The sequence below is a fragment of the Patella vulgata genome, chromosome 6, assembly GCF_932274485.2.
Source record: "Patella vulgata chromosome 6, xgPatVulg1.2, whole genome shotgun sequence".
Lineage (NCBI taxonomy): Eukaryota > Metazoa > Mollusca > Gastropoda > Patellidae > Patella > Patella vulgata.
In genome coordinates, this window is record NC_065884.2 from 3,866,264 (window position 1) to 3,887,897 (window position 21,634).

At 36.1% G+C, this 21,634-nt stretch overlaps 1 protein-coding gene across 1 annotated transcript in view; it reads left to right on the plus strand.

Annotated features, from left to right (window-relative positions):
* The first annotated feature begins 4,744 nt into the window (after positions 1-4,744).
* The window catches only part of LOC126823228 (myotubularin-related protein 3), a 37,509-nt gene continuing 20,619 nt past the window's right edge, over positions 4,745-21,634 (plus strand). The window contains exons 1-3 of the mRNA XM_050551907.2: positions 4,745-4,897; positions 9,378-9,445; positions 18,375-18,670. Coding sequence (XP_050407864.2) covers positions 9,443-9,445; positions 18,375-18,670 — 299 coding nt within the window. The 5' untranslated portion in view covers positions 4,745-4,897; positions 9,378-9,442. The remainder of the gene's footprint in view (positions 4,898-9,377; positions 9,446-18,374; positions 18,671-21,634) is intronic.

The window sequence follows — 21,634 nt, forward strand, 5'->3', positions numbered from 1 at the left end:
TATTTCACTCCTCGTTGTTTGTGATAAATACGTGATGAACAAACCTACATCCAGATATTACTTATATAAAACATCATATCCGATTATATAAAACACAACGAAGGTTTTGTAAAGAAACGTCTTCGGTGTGCTTTTAAAAAAAAAACATGAATTAAGATTTGACTGATATAAACGCACTGATGAGTACATGGCTATATACGGTGGCGGACGCAGCACGCAAGATATTTGAGTGAATTGGGTGGGGTGGGGTGTCTATCTTCCGATAATCGGATGCCATTGATGATACCTGGGCCCTGTTTCTCGAAATTTTAACTAAAGATAAAATCCAATTTTAGTAGATACTTCAATTTTGATTGGCTAAGCACTAAAATCAATCTAATATTATCCAATCAAATTACTAAAATTTGGATTTTATCTTAGTTAAAATTTCGTGAAACAGGCCCCTGAACCTGAATATAACATTTGATTACAATAGTTATCATCACCAGAACCAACAAAACAACCATTTACAATTACATGTTTCATGGGGGGGGGGGGGTGTGGACGGTCGAATGGTTAGCACGTACGCGCTGTATCATAAGGTCTGTCATTGAGTCAACTGGCGTGGTTTCGATTCCAAGGTTGTACGTGACAAGGAGTAGGGTCGCCTGTCCAATATCGTGAGTTTTCTCAGGGTCCTCCGGTTTCCTCCCACTGCTAAAGACCCCTACGCGCAAGCCAATTATTGAAATAAAATTGAACCATGTGTTAGTCCCGAAATGACGAGTAGACGTTGAACCTTATCTCTCTCTCTCTCTCTCTCTCTCTCTCTCTCCCTCTCTCTCTTACATGTTTAAAAACAGAATAATAAATGGATATTTTATACTGATATTTAATACACCGCCCACCGGGATCCGCCATTGAATTTAAGCTTTGTAAAAAAAGAAATATGGGATTTTAAAACATTTTTTAAATGTTGTTAATTTCTTCAAACAGTTCTGTTTATAGTATATATAGAACATCTACGATATGAAAGTAATAAATTATAATATATATTTTTTAACCAGGAAATATTTGCATTGTGTATTTTTAATGTAATACGTGTATACAAGTTTAATCTTGTTTGAAGTATATTGATATCCATTCATTCCTTATCACAAGATATTATATGATATAATATAACATACAGAAAGTCATGAACAATAATAACTGCCGGCGCTCCTAGTGACGGACAATATATATAATCATGATTTTAGCCGACACGGAAATATTTGAGTTTTTAATGTCGACTTGTAGGAAGTATTCTATCCGAGTTATTTTGGGTGGACAGGCATTGTAAAAGATCGTCCCAACATTATGTGTGGTTTTTTTTTCGCTAATGGATACGATGTAGCTGAGAAAGGGGCGTAACTGGATGTTGTAAATATGTTTTCTAGTAAGTTACCATGTTTTAAGTCTAATTTATAAAACAACAAGAGATAGGCCTAGTCCTGACCTGTTACCAGTGATTCTAGGAGGCACTTTCCGCTTACAGACATACACATTACATTATTTCTTTCTATCTTTTAAATGAAAATGAAATGAAATGGGGTTTAACGTCCTACTGTTCTGCTCCGAACTGGGCTAATGAAGACGGGCATACGCCATACAGTTTGCTATGAGGAAAATTTTCCCCGGGCAGCGGCACTACGGCCTACTCTTATATCAAATTCCAACTGTCAAGGAATCTTTTACGCGCACGCCAATGTGTGCACGGGACCTCGGTTTTTGTCCCATCCAAACGACTAGACAGTTGTCCTTGTCAGGCCCTCCGTCCTGCATCGCTGACAAGGGGGAAACCACGCCGGAAAATCTGAATGAACTTTCTCAGCCAATGCAGGGATCGAACACCTGACCTCCGAGCTAGCGAGCCAGCGTCTTAGCTACTTAGTCACCGCTACCCCTTCCATCTTTTAAAGATAGAGAGAGAAATGGAGTTTAACGTCCACTCGACACAAACTAGGTCATTTCGGGACTAACATATGGTTTAATTTTATTTCAATAATTCGCTTGCGCGTAGGGGTCTTTAGCAGTAGGAGGAAACCGGAGGACCCGGAGAAAACCCACGAGGTTGGACAGGCGACCCTACTCCTTGTCACGACAAACCGGGGATTCGAAACCACGCCAGTTGTCCATCATTTAAAACAATAATTGATATATTTTAAAATAAATGAAATGGGGATTAACGTCCTACTTTTCTCATGCACCCAAGTTAATGAAGACGGACATGCGCAACTATCAAGGATTCTTTTACGTGCACGGAACATTGCAGTCAAGAATTAGTTAATCTACCGCTCGACCTGGCATCGCTGCTCCAATATAGAGAACTTTGCGGTCATAAAGAAATCAGAGTGAAAAAAACCCCTCCAAACTATTCGATATAAGGCACGCAATTTCCAATAAACCCAATTCCTATCAAGAATAAAGCGTTGGATAAACAATTATTATTCAAAAATACCGAAAAATAAATTGTAAAAGAGTTAAATGAAGGCAGTTGTTTTCCAAACAATTTTGTGTCCGATTTCAATTCACAGCCGTTTGACAGTCATAATAGCAAATCGAGTCGTTCCGGAGTAAAGTAATAGCAAACTATATTATTTTTTACTATGAACAAGTATAATTATATAACAATTAAAACGACCTAAATATATAACGTTAATTTGTTTGTGGGTGGGTTCGTTATAAGAAACAAAACGGTTGTTTTTATAATGTTTAAAATAACGTCATATTAACCAGACTGTTATACAAGGAATTTAATTGAAAATGATTTATAGAATGGGTCGATAGAATATCGAGCGAAGAGAAGCGAAAATTTACCTTCGAATTGGCTCGATGGAAAATATATTTTAGATGTATCAACGGAAGATCGAAAAATGAAATTGGGTTAAACGTCCTACTATTCTCATCATCTGGGTTAAAGAAGACGGGCATACTCCATACAATGTGCTGTGAGGGAAATTTTGCCCGGACAGCGGCACTACGGCCTACTCTTATATCGAATTCCAACTGCCAAGGGATCTTTTACGTGCACGCCAATGTGTACACGGGACCTCGGTTTTTCGTCTCATCCGGACAACTAGACAACTGTCCTTGGCAGGTCCTCCGTCCTGCACCACTAACATGGGAAACCACACCGGAAAATCCCGATGAACTTACTCGGCCAACACCGGAAACGACCCCGCGACCTCCAGGCTAGCGAGTCAGCGTCTTACTCACCTAACCACCGTGACTCCGGAAGATCGAAACGGTGACATTATAAACCTAAGTCGTTCACGCGTAAAGATAGAAAAACGCAGGGCAACATAATATCGAAATGGCGGAAATACAGGAAAGGACGCATCTTACCCATTTTCTCAAATATGACTGCCTAGAACTTGTCATTTTCTCAAATATGCCATTTTCTCAAATATGACTGTCTAGAACTTGTCATTTTCTCAAATATGACTGCCTAGAACTTGTCATTTTCTCAAATATGACTGCCTAGAACTTGTCATTTTAACACTTAGAAATTAAAAGGATATTTCACGCATCAGTTAGACCTACTTTTATTTTTACTTATACTATTCTATTATAAGGGGTTGTTAAAAAAATTGATGCAATACGAAGTTTTCCCCAAAACATTTATTTTTCAAGAAACCTTTACTTAAAGATACATTATGGGAGATTAGATAAAGAGGTGGCAGTTCTCACTATAATAGTTAAAAACTAGATAACGTAATGACAATTTGCTGAAAATTTCTGTCAAATTGATCCACTCTGAACCGAGATTTTAGCGATTGAATTTTAGGAAAAGTCTCGATCAACATTACTAAAGTCGGCACGATATTAAAAACATAGTCTCGATTATCCATTTCATGCTTAAATCACGAATGAAAGTTAAGCAGCAAATGGGAGCCTATAATCCACTAAATGTCGCAGACTAGCTTTGACATTGAGAGTTGATTATGGTCTGGATAAGTTAATCAATGTCTAATTAATAATTTAGATAACTTTTCAGGCCTAAAGAAAGGCCTGTAATAGGCAGATTTAGCTCTTGGATAATGTATGTTTAATGTTCAATATTGTTAATTAATTTTTTAAATAATTTAAGGGCTAAAATGCGCCCTTCCGTGCTTTTATAGAGGACACGGGGATAAATTTGATGTTTTTATGTCTTTTGAAAACAAAACTTAACAATAATTGTAATACAGTAGCCTACTGTATGAAATTATAAATCTTGCAAAGACTTTGGACAGAAAACCGACGAAAGTAGTAACACTTGGACCATTGCGTGATGCTATATTCTGACGGTATTTTAATCTCTCAGAAAAAAAGTGCATAAAGGCTAAGAATCGTGTCTGGAGGCCAACTGAAACCCCACCCCCCTCGTATGTCGTGGAGCTTAAATGGTCCGACTTCAGTTTTTCGAAGCGTTGCAGGAGCGGAGCCATATCCTCAAACACAAATTTAAGTTGACTAATTAGTAATATTAATTAACTAAATATCTTTGAAAAAACAACAACAAAGAAATAACGATATCTAGTCTATCCTTTTTGGCTACTCTTGCAAATATAATTATTTGGATTTAATGCGACATTTTCTTAAATATCAAATCCCGTTAAAAATATCCAATCATTCATTCTACTTTCGTTTGATTTGCTTTGTTTTGACGAGCTAGATATGACCTTCACCCTGGTCATATGACGCCTCCCCCGACATGACGTCATTTGCTCTGTTGACATTCTATACCGCCATCTTTGGGACCTGCAACCGGAAAAGGGTTTCTCGGAATGATTGTAAATTATATGTAAGATGGACACTTTGGTAAATGTTCAGCGCCGGAATATGGGACCATAGATTATCTTCTAAATATACATATAACTTATATGAAATTCTATTGGTAAGTTTTGTAATTATTAATGATTACATGTATGTGTACGTTTTATTTTTATGAACACCAGAAACGAAACTGCCAGAGTGGCAAATGATTAGACAGTTGTTGACGGATTCCAAGGTGAAATATATCAAGCTATACATATTTTTTTTTAACGGTAATAATTTGGAAAAATTTCGAGGGAACTAGTGTCGTAGAAGATAAAGTATTCTGTCGCTTTATATCTTGTAAAATTAGGGATTGAAACTCGTTTATGTTTGACAGCTGAATTCTCATGCTTGAATGATTCAGATTGCCGACTAACATTTCTGTTCTGTTGGGTTAGGTCTACAGTCAACACTTCATTAAACCTAGCTCATTTTGGTGTACCTGTGGTCATAACTGTCAGCCCTTGTTGTGTTTAAGACAATGTTTTGTTTTGTTGCGTAATAAAGAGACTCAGTCAGTGTCAGTCATATTTTTAACTATTGTCGTAGGAATTACTATTTGGCTTGGCTTGTATTTATTTGTGTCCGATTTAGTAAATTTATATTCTGTTGTTGTTGTCATTATATTTTACAATAATGTATGTATGTTGTTATTTTTTAAAAGGAGCTAAATTTTAGACGGGCCATTGGCCTAATTTTCTACCCTTTCATAATAAAGTATGAAACCGGCAAAATAATATTATTATTTATAGCTTGTCGAACTTCCAGTAAGCCCCCACTAAAAACAAAGTTAGAATTTAACAGTTTTGAAGATTAAGAATTTAGAAATAAATGTTTGTGTAAATCCTGTAAAACGTGACATGTTAAGTTGCTGTTTGACGGTGAATGAAATGAAATATTTTTTAATTCACTAAGCTTATATGACAATGTGTAAGCTTATTTCCTTCCTTGAATCCTACTTTCAGTTTCGGAGTGCCAAACAAAGAAATATTTGATTCTTATATGTAAATCTGTGAATGGTGGATTTTGCTAAAGATTATCATGTTTATATTTGAAATAAAAACTAAGGATATATAATTTGTGTCAACCATTAGTATTACTCCTCTTTCTCCTGTTGCTAAAATTTACAATTGTGCGTTCTGAAATGATGTAGAAATTGTTCAGTAAGCTCATATCAAAGTAGTAAAACAAGTAATGATATATTTAGCAGGAAGCTATTATTATAAAGAGACTCAGTCAGTGTCAGTCATATTTTCAACTATTGTCGTAGGAATTACTATTTGGCTTGGCTTGTATTCATTTGTGTCCGATTTAGTAAATTTATATTCTGTTGTTGTTGTCATTATATTTTACAATAATGTATGTATGTTGTTATACGTAAGTTTTTGTGGTCGAGTTCTGTTGAGTGCAGGTTCCCAGAGAAAATAAGCTTTTGTAGATTAAAACAGAATACCTGTAACAGAAAGTAGATTTGTTACATAATTTCCCAGAGAACACACAGCAGAGGAAAACGAAAAAATACTTGATGAAGAAATGTTTGTGCCATTGGTTATTGTACCAGGATATTGTTAGAATTTGAGGAGCTGTGCTGTGGCTCATTGTGTTAGGGGCTGGCCTGCTAACCTACCTGGAGGTCACCTGGTTCAATCCAGTTGTTGGCTGAGAAAGGTTTTTCTGTCATTCAATTCATGCAGGACAGGGAGACTGACAAGGGACAGTGTCCAGTCATTCAGACGTAAACTATAAAAGACGTCTTGATAGTTAGGATTCGAGTGGGCCATATCACGGTTGGCTGGTCAACATTTTCGTCAAAGCACACCACATGGTATATGGCCCTCTTCATCAGTGATAAAAAAAATACCCCCCCCCCCCCAAAAAAAAATAATCATATTTATTTGTAATTTGTAAATGTTTAACGGTACATTATTCTTAGCTTTTATTACTATAATTAATTTCTCTTATTGTTTTTTGGACACTATGGTCCATTATGATTTTTGGCACCGTTCTTGTTACAATGTACCTTGTGCTGTGTATGTATATCACTCAATCACAGCACCATGAAATAAATAAGCTGAGGTCCTCTAAGGTCAGATATATATTTAGTAGCTAGCAATAACAACAAACCTAGATAGATACATATCTGTAGATATAGATATGATCATTTCTCTCCCTTATCTTGTTATCCAGCCTTTAATTTACATATTGACGATGACAGGGAACGTTTATCACATAGTTAGCTTATTACACACGCTGTAATCAAAGATTAGTTCTATATTATAAACCATATTAATTAATCAGGCTAAAAGGTTAGATAGCTTACATTAAGGTATATATATACATATAAAGCTTTTATCTTATTGTTTTATCTTAGTATATACTGTTCCTTTGTAATGTCAAAAGCAAATTATTACATATCAGTGTAGGCCTATAAGTCTAATTTTAAGTACGGTATTCCTTTGGAACATCAAATTGTTTTAGTGAAAACTGGACGGTCACCTCTGACTTGTGGTCGTGGTTTCGATCCCTGATGTGAGTATATGTGGCCTTGAGATGCATGTAGAGCCACCTTCTCGACTTTGGTGGTTTACCCTGGTTACTCCGGTTTCCTCCGACAGTGCTGAATAGACCAAAATAAGATTTTTATGCAATATCACCTTCGATGGAGTGGATGTTAAACCCTAAGGAAGAAGATTCTATGGATTCAGACCAGGTCTAAAAATAATGATTGTAGTTGTACCTGAAAAACTGTTTACGAGTACCGATACTAACTACTAACATTGTATAAAATTACTGATAAAAAACTAGATATGATAATGGAAAGTGCATGATGAGGTTTTATTGAGCGTACAAAATCTCTTCTTTAGTGGTCTATTGTGTACATTTTAGATCATAAGATATATATCATTGGCTCAGAGGGAGGTTGGATGGCCATATGGTTAGCACGTCCGTGCTGTATCATAAAGCCTGTCATTGAGTCAACTGGCGTGGTTTCGCATCCTCGGTTATACGTGACAAGGAGTAGGGTTGCCTGTCCAACCTCGTGGGTTTTCTCCGGGTCCTCTGTTTTCCTCCCACTGCTATAACCCCTATGCGCAAGCGATTTATTGAAATAAAATTTAAAAAAAAAGCATGTTAGCCCCGAAATGACCTTGTTTGTGTCGAGTGGACGTTAAACCCCATCTCTCATTGAGTCAGTGTTATTTCTATTCCGTGATTTCAATCCTATGATTTGTAGGTGACAAGGAGTTGGTTACCTGTCCAACATAATGGATTTTCTCCTGACGCTCCGGTTAACTCCCACTGTTAAATACCACATTTGTTAGCCCCGAAATGACCTAGTTTGTGTCAAGTGGATGTTAAATCACTATTTCTCCCCCTCTCTCATCGATGTATTGTAGATGATTCTTTCTCGGTATTTGTTTTTAGTTCTAATACGTGTGACAGCTAGATTATTGATGTGTCCTGTCAGTGTCTTATCTGTAATCAATTTTTGTATTGATCAGAATTTGAAATGACTGTTGTTCGACTTATTCATCGTTAAGAAAGTAGAAGTGTTAAGAAATTAGTAATTAAGGTTTCCGTACCATACTGCATGGAATTGAAATTAGAATGCCTCGTCAGCGTTCTGTAGTACACCGATGCAGAACTAACTGTTTCTTGACAGTAAATAATGAAATTTAATGATGTTTAACTTCCTGTGATCACAATACTTTAGTCATCAGACCCATATTGAAATATGGTCGTATATTGTCGTTGGACCGGCGTCCACCAATGCTTATCAACTCTCTAAAGACTAGAGTTTTCACCAAATTTATACACAGCATTTAATGTCGATAGACAAAGAATCCTATTGATATTTATCCGATAATGGCTGCCAAGACTTGTGGCCCTTTATCAGGGCTGCCATCCGATGCTCTAGAGGCTCAAGTCACAAAGTTCTCAAATGTTTTAGATATGGCGCTGCTGTGAGGAAGTGGCCATCAGAAGATTTACAAGCCAGTAAATATGATGAACATAATTATCTATAAATTGTTGTTTGACTTGAGTTGATGGCATTAATTAAACATCCCTGTATGAAGTAAATATAATTGATTCTGTACATATAGACCAAGCTGTGGTATGGCATGATATTGTATGACCTGAAATATTGTAAATATTACCTTACATACTACCTGTACATTACCTGTTCATACAATAGACTGATTGTATATACAGGTGAATAGGTGTATGTCTATAGATTATTAATTTCCTCAGGATTTTCTGGTTTGGTTTCTCCTTGTAATTGGTGCAGGACAGAGGGTCTGGCAAGGACAGCTGTCTAGTCGTTTGGATGGGTAAAAAAAAACAACTGAGGTACACATTGGCATGCATGTGAAATATCCCTTGACCATGGAATTCGATATAAATGTAGGCTGTAGCACTGATTCCTGGCAAAATTTCCCTCATACTCATGCATATTCCCCTCTTTTTTAACCCAGTTGGTGTAGAACTGTAGGACGTTAAACCCGATATTATTTTTATCTATTAGAGAATTAATTAATGTGTTTTTTTTTTTACAGGTTTATTTAAATATATAAGTTGGAGTGACGAGAGTGACTACCTCTCACAACAACATTCTATCATAATGGTAAGTCAGATATTTTAATATCTATTTTATCTTTGTATACATTGTAAATTATAAACAAGTTAGTCAAGATGTTTTCTTTTGAATGGATAAAGAATTTGACAAAATTTTGCTACTCGGCAGTTTTCTATAAATCTGTTTAATTGTAAAGAATCTCTTTAGATTTGTTGAAATGGGTGGTGATGCATGATAGATTTTTACCCCATGGTGGGAGTTCAATACAAGCTGTCTATCGTTATTGGCTACATCTTGACGAGACTCGCTGGAATTAACATTTACATTCGTATGTGACTGGTATCAGTCTTGATGACCACAAGGGGGATTGGATGGCCGAATGGTTAGTATGTGCGCGCTCTATCATAAGGTCTGTCATTGATTGAGTCAACTGGCATGGTTTTGATTCCCTGGTTGTATGTGACAAGGAGTAGGGTCGTCCGTCCAACCTCATGGGTTTTTCATGTGTCCTCTGTTTTCCTTCCGCTGCTAAAGACTCCTAAGCACAAGTGCATTATTGAAATGAAAATTGACGATATGTTACTCCTGAAATGCCTAGTCTCATAAAGTCTGTCATTGAGTCATCTAGAGTGGTTTTGATCCCCCGATTGTACTTGACAAGGAGGAGGGTCGCCTGTCCAACCTCGTATGTTTTCTGCAGGTCCTTTGGTTTCCTCCAACTTCTATAGATCCCTCATCGCAAGCAAATTATTGAAATAAAATCTAATCATATTTTAGTCCCGAAATGACCAGCTTTGTGTTGATTGGACATTAACTTCTCTCTCTCTCTCTCTCTCTCTCTCTCTCTCTCTCTCTCACTCTTCTTTGTTAGGTCCACTATATCTAAATATAGAGCTTATCAGAGTAGACCCTAGTGTAACAATACTTATTTACTACCATAGTTGTACGCATGAGTAGGTAGCTTTCATTTTGATCTTAAATCTACCATATCATGACATTCTGACAGCTGAAAAACATCATAAATATTACAGAATTATGCTAGAAACTTCAAACATTTAGGTTTTATGTCAATCAGAATATTCGGTGCTCAATTTGTCTTAGTGTGTCATTCGGAAAGCTTTGAGTTTTGGCTTAGAAGGACTTGAAAGGACATGGTTCATTGAATTCATTCATTTCTTTTATCAATTATGCAGACCTCAGCACAAATTTAAAATGTTATTAAACCACTCTAGCTTATAAATAAAAATTCTGCAAAATAACAATTTGTTTATGAAAAAAGTAGCCTAAATCTTAGTTTTACATTGCTAGATACCTAAATATGAAACACAAATATTGTGACCTGTGTGGGAAAGATTATTATCACTATTCATAATCTCATAATCATTCACCTTGACACCTCGAATATTCTAGATTTGTTACAGTGCAGTCTGTGATTTTAGAGATATAGGAATCACTTGTAAACCAATCGGATTAAAACACAGATCTTATTTCGTTTCGTTTTTTATAATTCAAAATTTCATTTTACTTGTCTTACTACACTAGAGTTGTTATATACATGTAACCTGCGTTCTAGATGATGTGAGGGATTAGCCAATGAAACAGTCTGTTACAACAAATTTTTGTTGTGGGTAACCCACTAGAAACATCATAGGGTCAACAAAAGCCACTTGTATGACCCGATGCGACCTTCAACTACAACTGGTCAGATCTTCATGTAGTGTAGACCATCGAAAGTATAAAAGAAAACGAAACGAAATATAGATCTGTATATTAATGAGATTGTTTGTAAACTACAGTATTGTAAAAGTTGAATCTCTACAAGTAATATCAGTCCATAAAAAGTTTAATTCCGTCAGTATTTACCTTAAACCCAGTTGATAAAGGGCTGCAGTCCGAAATGCATCCTGGCCCCTGAGTTCACAAAGCATTCTCAGATTTAGTTACCGGTACCAAAGTGACCAATTCACTTTTTTGTCAATCAGCCTTTTCAAATATAATCTTCATGTATGCTGCTCCCAAGCACATCGTCACTTTTCAATTAAATCAATGTCTGGAGATTCTCTACCGTTGATATTTTGACTTCGTTTTCTTAAAGATACATTATGGGAGATTAGATAAAGAGTTGACACTTCTCTGTATAATAGTTAAAAATAGATAACATAAATAGAATATGCTGAAAATTTCAGTCAAATTGATCCACTCTGAACCAAGATATTAGCTTTTGAGTTTTATGCTAGCCTCGATCATCATTACTAAAGTCATTACGATAAAAAAACAAAGTCTCGATTATCCATTTTTACATTTATTATCTTTGATTGAAAAAAGGTATTCAAATCGCTAAATATTGAAGTCTAGAGATGGCATCGAGAGTTGATTATTTTCTGGATAAGTTAATTAATGTCCAATTAATAGTATATAACATTTCATGCCTAAAGAAAGACCTGCAATAGGCAGATTTAACTCTTGCATAATGTATGTTTAAATGTTGAATAATCCATCGGAGTACATACAGCACTAGCATGGGTTAAGCCGTGAAAAATTTAATATTTTCTGTCAAATACAAATCATACATGAATACATGTAGTTTAAGACATGGATTAATGTAGATAAGATGCATGTGTATACATTGATATTGTTGATTTAACAATTTTACTATAATTGAGGTACACATAACATCCTGGCCTAGATAACCCACTTGTAAAATAAACATCAATCATATATAAAGGGCTGTTTTTAAAGGTAACCTTGACTAGAGGCTTGAGAGACTATATAGATCAACAATACACGGGAACTCCCTAATGTCCTTGGCCTTTTCTTATGGCTTTTATTTAAAACAGTTAAATTTAAACCAACGTGAAAAATACATGCAATATGGTTCACGTTACATTGCATATCGACAAGTTGACCTATTTTCACTCTCTAGATGTTTAAAGGCACCAGTAAACCTTGTCACTTTCAATGTTAAAATATGTGTCACATTGACATAGCATGGATTGGCTAGTTGAGTGTTTTAAGACTGGTGTGTGGATTAGTTGCATTCACTATGATAGACAGTGATATTGAACCATGTCTGTTTAATGTTAGACGATAGGCAATTTGTCAAGATTAACGTTAAATCTATGTTTTTAGTTGTTATGTAGTTGTCGTGTCAATTGAACTTACATGTCAGTTATTAAGTAAAAACTCGTGTTAGTTAAATGATTATAGTAATTGACCTGTCAATGAGAAAAAAAAATGTCTTGTGTATTAATAAAACTGTCTACAAGACAGCATTTTATACCGGAGCAGTTGGGGTTACATGCCTTATTAGATACATTTTAATACATTTGTCATTTTGAGAGGAATCGTGGATAGATTTTAGAATTGTATATGTCAAATACATGTCGATTTAACCTTCAGTCAGAATATATCGACACATATATCATTTCTGTCATGTACATGTACCCAGTAATGCTCGATGTCAATGGTTGCCAGGGGCTAGGATAAACTGCCCCCGGGGTTTTCCAGTACAAACATTGAAATGACTGTAATAATACACAGAAAGAAAAACTGAGACAACGATTAGTTTCTTAAACATATATTACGTAAAAGCTAAATCTGCCTCCAGATCATAATCAACTCGCAATGTGATTGCTAGCCTGCGATATTTACTGGATTATGATCCAATTTGCTGCTCAATTTCCATTCATGATTAAATCATGAAATGGATAATCGAGACTATGTTTTTTATTGTACCGAATTTAATAATGATGATCAAGGCTAGGCCTAAAATTCAAACGCTAATATCTTTTATGATAAAGGATCAATTTGACTTAGATTTTTGGGATATTCCCTTAACATTATTTAGTTTTTTTACTATTATAGTGAGAACTGCCAGCTCTCTATCTAATCTCCCATAGTGCCCCTTTAAAGATAAAGAATGTTTAATCTCCTAAATGCCGAGGGAACCACAGTCGCTAAGTAGGTTAAATGCTGTCTCGCTCGCCTGTAGGTTCCACGTTCGATCCCTGCAGTGGCCGAGAATGTTGATCGAGTTGGTCGGCTTGGTTTCCCTTTGTCAGTAGTGCAGGACGGAGGGCCTGACCAGGACAGATGTCTAGTTGTTCGGGCGGGACAAAAAATGAGGTCCCGTGTGTACCTTGGCGCACACGTAAAAGATCCCTCAGTATTTGGAATTGGATATAAGGTTAGGCCATAGTGCCGCTGCCAGGGCAAAATTTCCCTCATAGCACACTGTATAGCGTATACTCGTCTTCATTAGCCCAATCGGAGCAGAACAGTTGGACATTTCCTTTCATTTCCTAAATGTCTAATATTTGACAAAAAGATGTCAATCCGTTACAATTATATTTAGAAGCAGATACTTTCCTAATTGGCAGACTGCTATAATAATTATGATGTTTGAACTTGGCATTAGTAGCATGGCTTGAAAAATACAGTCCTGATGTCCTTTTGGTTTTTAAACATTAAACATACATTATGCAAGAGCTAAATCTGCCGATTGCAGGTCTTTCTTTAGGCCTGAAATATTATCTAAATTATTAATTAGACATTAATTAACTTATCCATACCATAATCAACTCTCGATGCCATCACTAGCCTGCGATATTTACTGGATTTGAATACATTTTGTGGTGGATAATTTAAAGAGACTTTGTTTTTTGTCGTACCGACTTTAGTAATGATGATCGGGACTAGGCCTAAAATTCAGAGTAGAGCTATTTGACAGATATTTTCAGCATATTCTCTTTATGTTATAAGTATTATAGCGAGAACTGTCAACTCTTGATCTAATTTAATCTTCCATAATGCCCCTTTAAGTAATACCCCTATCAGACCGAGGTAGCGTTCTTACTGCGCTGCTACAGCGACGGAAAATGATCGCAGAGCGCGACAAAGTAAATCGCCATAAGTGTGCTAAAGGCGTGGTGGAAACGCCAGATATGGTGCTGTGGTCTCTATGGTCGCCAAAGATCGCCAAAGATCACCGAGTCACGGCGTTTGTTTTGTGCATGTTCAAAACAAATGCCATGGTTCTGCGATCTGACCTGGAAAGCTGTGAGAATGCGCCTTTTTTCAAGTTTGTAATTTTTGGGGACATTTTCTCGTTTTGTTCACGTTTGCCATCAACCTTGTGCATTTTCTGGTCGCCGTATGGTTGCAGCAGCGCAGTAAGGACACCACTCGGTCTGACGGGGGCATAAGGGATCTTTATCAACTGATCTAGGTTGTTTATAACGTCCTACAGTCTGCCCCGACTGGGCTAATGAAGACGGGGATATGCCATACAGTGTGCTATGAGGGAAAGTTTGCCCATACAATAGCGTTGTGGTTTCCTTTTATTTCTAATACCAACTTTCAAGGGTTCTTTGTCGTTGTCGTCGCCAGTGTGTCCATCAGAGTATACCATGCCAGAAAATGTAGAGGAATTTTTTTCGCTGATATGCTGGTTAGCAGCTGTGCATTTTGCTAATTAGACATTTCTTGATTTTAATCATTTGAGTTTGTATGTGAGAACAAATTGGACATTGTTTTTGGAACACAAGGATGTTGATAACTGTGTCATCTTCCTCACATAGGCCTACACAGTTAGTAAAATGATACATCAGCAGAAAATTCTTCTCTATATGAATATAAACGTGACATTGTAAGATGACCTAAGACAATAAGAGTTTTTATTTTATTCTTATCAATAATCTCACATTATACGAGATGTGGTCTGATTAAAGATATTTGTTATTTCTAGGAACATCTTGATTATTCATAACCATATGAAATTAAAATGATATTATTGGTGCGTGTTTTATAACTATATGAACACGCTAAATGTTTTTTTTTTGTCCCCCGCCTTTCGAAGAACATAACAACTCTTCTTTTAATTGAGGTAGAATTTCTAAACTTGATGTAGATGTTCATTAGGTGAATTCCTTGACTGAGTTCAATGATTAACATTTCGAGCTGAAGGTAAGCAAAGCTAAGAAATTTCATTGGTCGATGCTTTGGGACAAGAAAACTTTGATTCTATCTGATAGAGAGTGAAGAAACTTAGTGTATAGTTGATAATCAGTTTGATTGCTTGATACTTTTGAAAAAAATAAATGTACGATTAATTAATATGTGTCATCTATTTATTTTGGGATTTCAGTGGTGGACATCAGCCTCACTGTTGGCTTGTTTAAGAATCGGAGCCCAAGTGGGTAAGACACTGATTCACTTGCCTGGAGGTCGCGTGATCATTTCCGGCGTTAGCAGAGAGAATTCATCAGGATTTTTTGACCTGGTTCCCCTTGTCAGTGGTGCAGGATGGAGGGTCTGACGGGAAAAGCTGTCTAGTTGTTTGGCTGGGCCAAAAAGCAAGATCCTGTGTGTACACATTGGCGTGCACGTAAAAAAAATCCCCTGGCAGTTGGAATTCGATACAAGACTAAGCCTTATCGCCGCTGTCCGTGCAAAATTTCCCTGATAGCACACTATGGCGTATACCCGTCTTTATTAGCCCAGACAGAGCAGAACAGTAGGATGTTAAACCTCATTTCATTTCATTTATTTTATGATTCAAATATTCTAAATCATTATTGAAACACAATTGGAATAATATAAATCATTATTCAATCACTATTCAAATAATTTAAATGATTATTTTAACACTTTTCGAATCATCTCAATCATTATTTTAACACTATTCGAATCATCTCAATCATCATTAAAACACTATTCAAATAATTTAAATCATTAATGAAACACTATTCAAAACATCTAAATCATCATTAAAACACTATTCAAATAATTTAAATCATTATTGAAACACTATTCGAATCATCTCAATCATTATTGAAACACTATTCAAATAATTTAAATCATTATTGAAACACTATTCGAATCATCTCAATCATTATTGAAACACTATTCAAATAATTTAAATCATTATTGAAACACTATTCAAATAATTTAAATTATTATTGAAACACTATTCAAATAATTTAAATCATTATTGAAACACTATTCGAATCATCTCAATCATTATTGAAACACTATTCAAATAATTTAAATCATTATTGAAACACTATTCAAATAATTTTAATTATTAATGAAACACTATTCAAAACATCTAAATCATCATTAAAACACTATTCAAATAATTTAAATCATTATTGAAACACTATTCGAATCATCTCAATCATTATTGAAACACTATTCAAATAATTTAAATCATTATTGAAACACTATTCAAATAATTTAAATCATTATTGAAACACTATTTGAATAATCTCAATCATTAGCTTGATTGTTGCAATAAAAAAGCATGTTAAACTTCATTTCATTTCTAAATCATTATTTGAATTCCATTCAAATATTTGAATCAATTTTAACTTTTTATCAGCTTGTTGGCACTTGGTCAGATTTCTAGAGTTTGTGAAATGAAATGAAATGAAATGGGGTTTAACGTCCTGCTGTTCTGCTCCTAAACTGGGCTAATGAAGATGGGCATACGCCATACCGTGTGCTATGAGGGAAATTTTGTCCGGGCAGCGACACTATGGCCTACTCTTACATCGAATTCTAACTGCCAAGGGATCTTTTATGTGCACACCAATGTGTACACGGGACCTCGTTTTTTCTTCACATCCAAACGACTAGACAGCAGCAGCTGTCCTTGTCAGGCCCTCCGTCCTGCATCACTGACAAGGAGAAACCACGCCGGAAAATCTGGATGGACTTTCTCAGCCAATTTTGTGAATTTGTAGAATCAATATACACTCTCTCTCTATCGGTGAATGTTAGTTGATTGAATTAGAATGAATATTATTGAATATTTCCTATAGAAGGCAAACAAAAACAGTTGCAAGTTATGGTTATTGATATTTGCATTGATTATTTAAAAAATCAAAATGTCAACCGTAGATCATTTCTCGGGCTGGATGTAAGCGGTTTAAAAAGAGGCTCATCTGTCTGCATGCGTTTATATCCTATAAAATGTCTCCAGAGAGGATGTTGAATGTTGATAGATTTTTTTAATTCATCATATCTTTGTAGATACTCCACGGAATTGAACCATTTTTGGACTTGTATTCCTTGTACAGATTTAACTTTGACAATATTGTAGTTTTTAAACGATTCCTCAATTCCTCAAATGACGATGATGAAAAGACTTTAACTCAATGTTGCTAATTTAAAAATTTTCTTGTCAGACATTTTTACCGAAAATAAAGGGGCATAATCCTTATTGTTAATTAAGCAGGCAGATTCAGACCACAATTAAAAATCATGTGTCAAAAAAATATTCAAATCTGTACGTAATAAAAGATAGGTGCACCTCGTTATAAAATTTACGTTTTTCGTAATACAATAGAATGAAAGCGTACCAACCTGTACCTGCTTAAAATGACGCCAGTAATATTCCTCCAAAATTACGTTATTTTTAAAAGAGACAAACTTTTATTCTCAATTTTAATTGTATATATTTAATCATGTATATCGTTTTAAACATTTATATATGTAAAAGATTTGTTATATTTATTTTTAATTAATATATTTTCTGTGATATTTGTTTTTATTTACATATATAAATCCATTTATGTGATATTGTTTTAATTTGTCTCGTTAGATTCACCATATGTTTGGCGCAATATAGCCCGGTTGGAGCTGACATGCCATTAAAAAACATTTCATTTCATTTCCAAAATTACGTGTCTGTTTATAATGGCAGCAAATGAAAGCAAAACGTCTTTTACTTTTGATGTCAAAACATCATTTTCTTCTTTATATTATAAATGGCTGTTAGTCTGGTTTTTTTTGGCATCAGTTAAACGTCCAAAATAATTTTATTTATAAATGGCTGATCAAACTGGTTTTTTTTGGCATCAGTTAAAGTTTAAAGTTTAACTGATGCCGCAAAAAACAAGTTTGAACAGCCTTGAAAAACAATTAAATGTGATCATTATAATATTGAGTTATAAATTATAATCTTATATTGCAGACTAATACTCAGGCCGAACCTCACAGTTTTGAAGTCTGCACCGAAGCAGAACTTTTTCCCAAGAAGAATCCTGTTTGTGATGACGAGGGTCTGGTTGTTCCGTTTCCGACTCTTCATGGAGAGTCTGTGGAGTATCTTGGTCGAGTATCAGATGGAGTTATTGCCCTTTCTAACTATCGTCTGTTGATTCGAGCGAAGAAGTGGTTTGTAAATATACCACTTGGTTTGATTGATGGTGTTGATACGAGAGAAATATTCTACATCGTAATATCATGTAAAGATGCTACAACAATCAGGTACGTTCGTTAGTTAATAGAATCATTGTTACGCTGGCATGCTGTATCATAAGGTCTGTCATTGAGTTCGTTATTTAATAGAATCACCATTACGGTGGTTAGCATGTGCACGCTGTATCATAAGGTCTGTCATTGAGTTTGTGTTTAATAAAATCACTATTAGTATTATGGTGGTTAGTACGTGCACGCTGTATCATAAGGTCTGTCATCGAGTTTGTTATTTAATAGAATCACTATTACAGCGGTTTGCATGTGTGCGTAGTATCATAAGGTCTGTCATTGAGTCAACTGGCAGGGTTTCGATTCCCCAGTTGTACGTGACAAGGAGTAGGGTCGCTTGTCCAATCTCATGGGTTTTCTCCGGTTTCCTTCCACTGCTAAAGACCCCTACGCACATGCGAATTATTGAAATAAAATCGAACCATGTGTTGAGTGGACATGAAACCCCATTTCTCTCTTTCACTATTGCGGTACTGAAATGAAGTGAAGTGGGGTTTAACGTTACACTGCACCGACTGGGTAATGAAGATGCACATAAGCCATACAGTGTGCTATGTGGGAAATTTGGCCAGACAGCGGCACTACAGCCTACTCTTGTTTCAAATTTCAACCGTCAATGGTTCTTTATGTGCACGCCAATGTTAAAACAGGATCTCAGTACTTTGTCTCGCCTGGAGGTCGGGTGTTCGATCCCTGCATTGGCCGAGAAAGTTCATCCAGATTTTCCGGCGTGGTTCTCCCTTGTCAGTGATGCAGGACGGAGGGGCTGACAAGGAAAGCTGTCTAGTCGTTCGGATGGGACGAAAAACCGAGGTCCCGTGTACACATTGGCGTGCACGTAAAAGATCCCTTGGCAGTTGGAATTCGATATAAGAGTAGGCCGTAGTGCCGCTGTCCGGGCAAAATTTCCCTCATAGCACACTGTATGGCGTATGCCTGTCTTCATTAGCCCAGGTTAGGAGCAGAACAGTAGGACGTTAAACCCCATTTCATTTCATTTCATTTCATTTGTACTTTGTCTCATTTGAACCACTACACATTGTCCCTCGCAGGCCCTCTTGCCCCGCCACAGACAAGGGGGAACCATGCCAAAAAATCCCAGTAAACTTTCTTGGGATTGAACACTAGACCTCCAGGTTAGCCTGCCAAGGTCTTACTCATTGAGCCACTGGGGCTGGCCTTACTCAGATTTTGACATGTAACCATTGCTCGTTAGCAACACTTGCAATCGTAATCATTGCAAATGATAATATTAAGAAATAACCTATTCACCCGAGCCCTATGGAGGTACCCTATTTACCTGAGCCCTATGGAGGAACCCTATCTACCTGAGCCCTATGGAGGAACCCCATTTACCAGAGCCTTATGGAGAAACCCCATTTACCTGAGCCCTATGGAGGAACCCTATTTACCTGAGCCCTATGGAGGAACCCTATCTACCTGAGCCCTATGGAGGAACCCCATTTACCAGAGCCTTTTGGAGAAACCCCATTTACCTGAGCCCTATGGAGGAACCCTATTTACCTGAACCCTATGGAGGAACCCTATCTAGCCGAGCCCTATGGAGGAACCCTATCTAGCCGAGGCCTATGGAAGAACCCTATATACCCGAGCCCTATGGAGGAATCCTATTTACCCAAACCCTATGGAGGAACCCTAGTTACCCGAGCCCTATGGAGGAACCCTATCGAAATTTATGCTCATGCAATTGCAACCAAAGAAACCAACTGAAATTCGTGACCTTATTTTTTTTGCTGATTTAAACCTTGGTGGAATTCTAATAAGACGCTGCTGCTGTCTAGGCAAAATTGCCTTCATATCACACTGTATGCCATATGGCGTGAAAGATATTGATTTTATTAGAGTGAATGTAATGTTAATTATGTATATAAACGTGGTATTATCTGTAATTCTATCCTAGTGTTGATAATAACCCTTTCAACATCAATCTTCATTACCCCAGTCGGTGTAGAAAAGTGGGACGTTAAACGCGGTTTCATTTCATTTCTTAAAAAATTCTGCTGGTGGGTTTATATTAATTGCGTGGCGATGCTATGTTACGGATAACAGTTAAATGGGACAGCCATTGTACATACTGATTTTAAGCTGTAGTCTATTTAAGTTTTACTGTATACGGTTAAAGGTCATTTGATTTAAGGTTTGAATTACTGTTGACCTTATTTAGTTATTGACGGAGGTTAAGTGAATGGTGAAGTGTAGAATATTGTTTATTTATATGTAAACAAATTGTTGAACATTCTGTAGTTACATGTATTGATCAGTTAGAATCCAACCAGATGTTTCACATTCCATATTACTTACTATTTATACCTATTGATTACACAGTATATATCACAGCTTAGATTTCTTAATTTCTCAAACATGAGATATTGCACTATTTGTAATGTTATTACTGCCCATCCGTTGAAGAAATCAGAAACCAGGAGACTATTAAAATGGGATTGTTTATCTGCCGTTGAACTTGTTGTGAATACATAGGTTAAGCCTGTTCCCCAATCCCATTCAGACAACCTGAATAAAGATATTGTTTATATAAAAAAACAATAACAATAATTCTAACTCTGCTTTAATTGAGTTTAAAGTAGCTAAGTCTCTTACTCAATATCATCAAAAATCTTCGACATTGAAAACACGATTTATTTGTCAATTTAAATCAACATTGGTGTTGTGATCTTACGGGGAAAAGATGGGCTTCTGATATCCAATATTTAAGACAAAATAAACATTTTACCGTTGGTACACGAATTGAGTACCATGGTGCATTTCAGCGCCATTTTTAACAAGGGACTCGTAGAAAGAGGCTAGATATATTCCACAAGTCATGTCAATCGTTGACGACATATTCTTATCTGGAGAGCATGCGCAATAAATTCTATCGGTATATAGTGGAATAACTAGATGCTAGAGATTGCCATTCGATTGAGACTTCTGGCGTATTTCGCC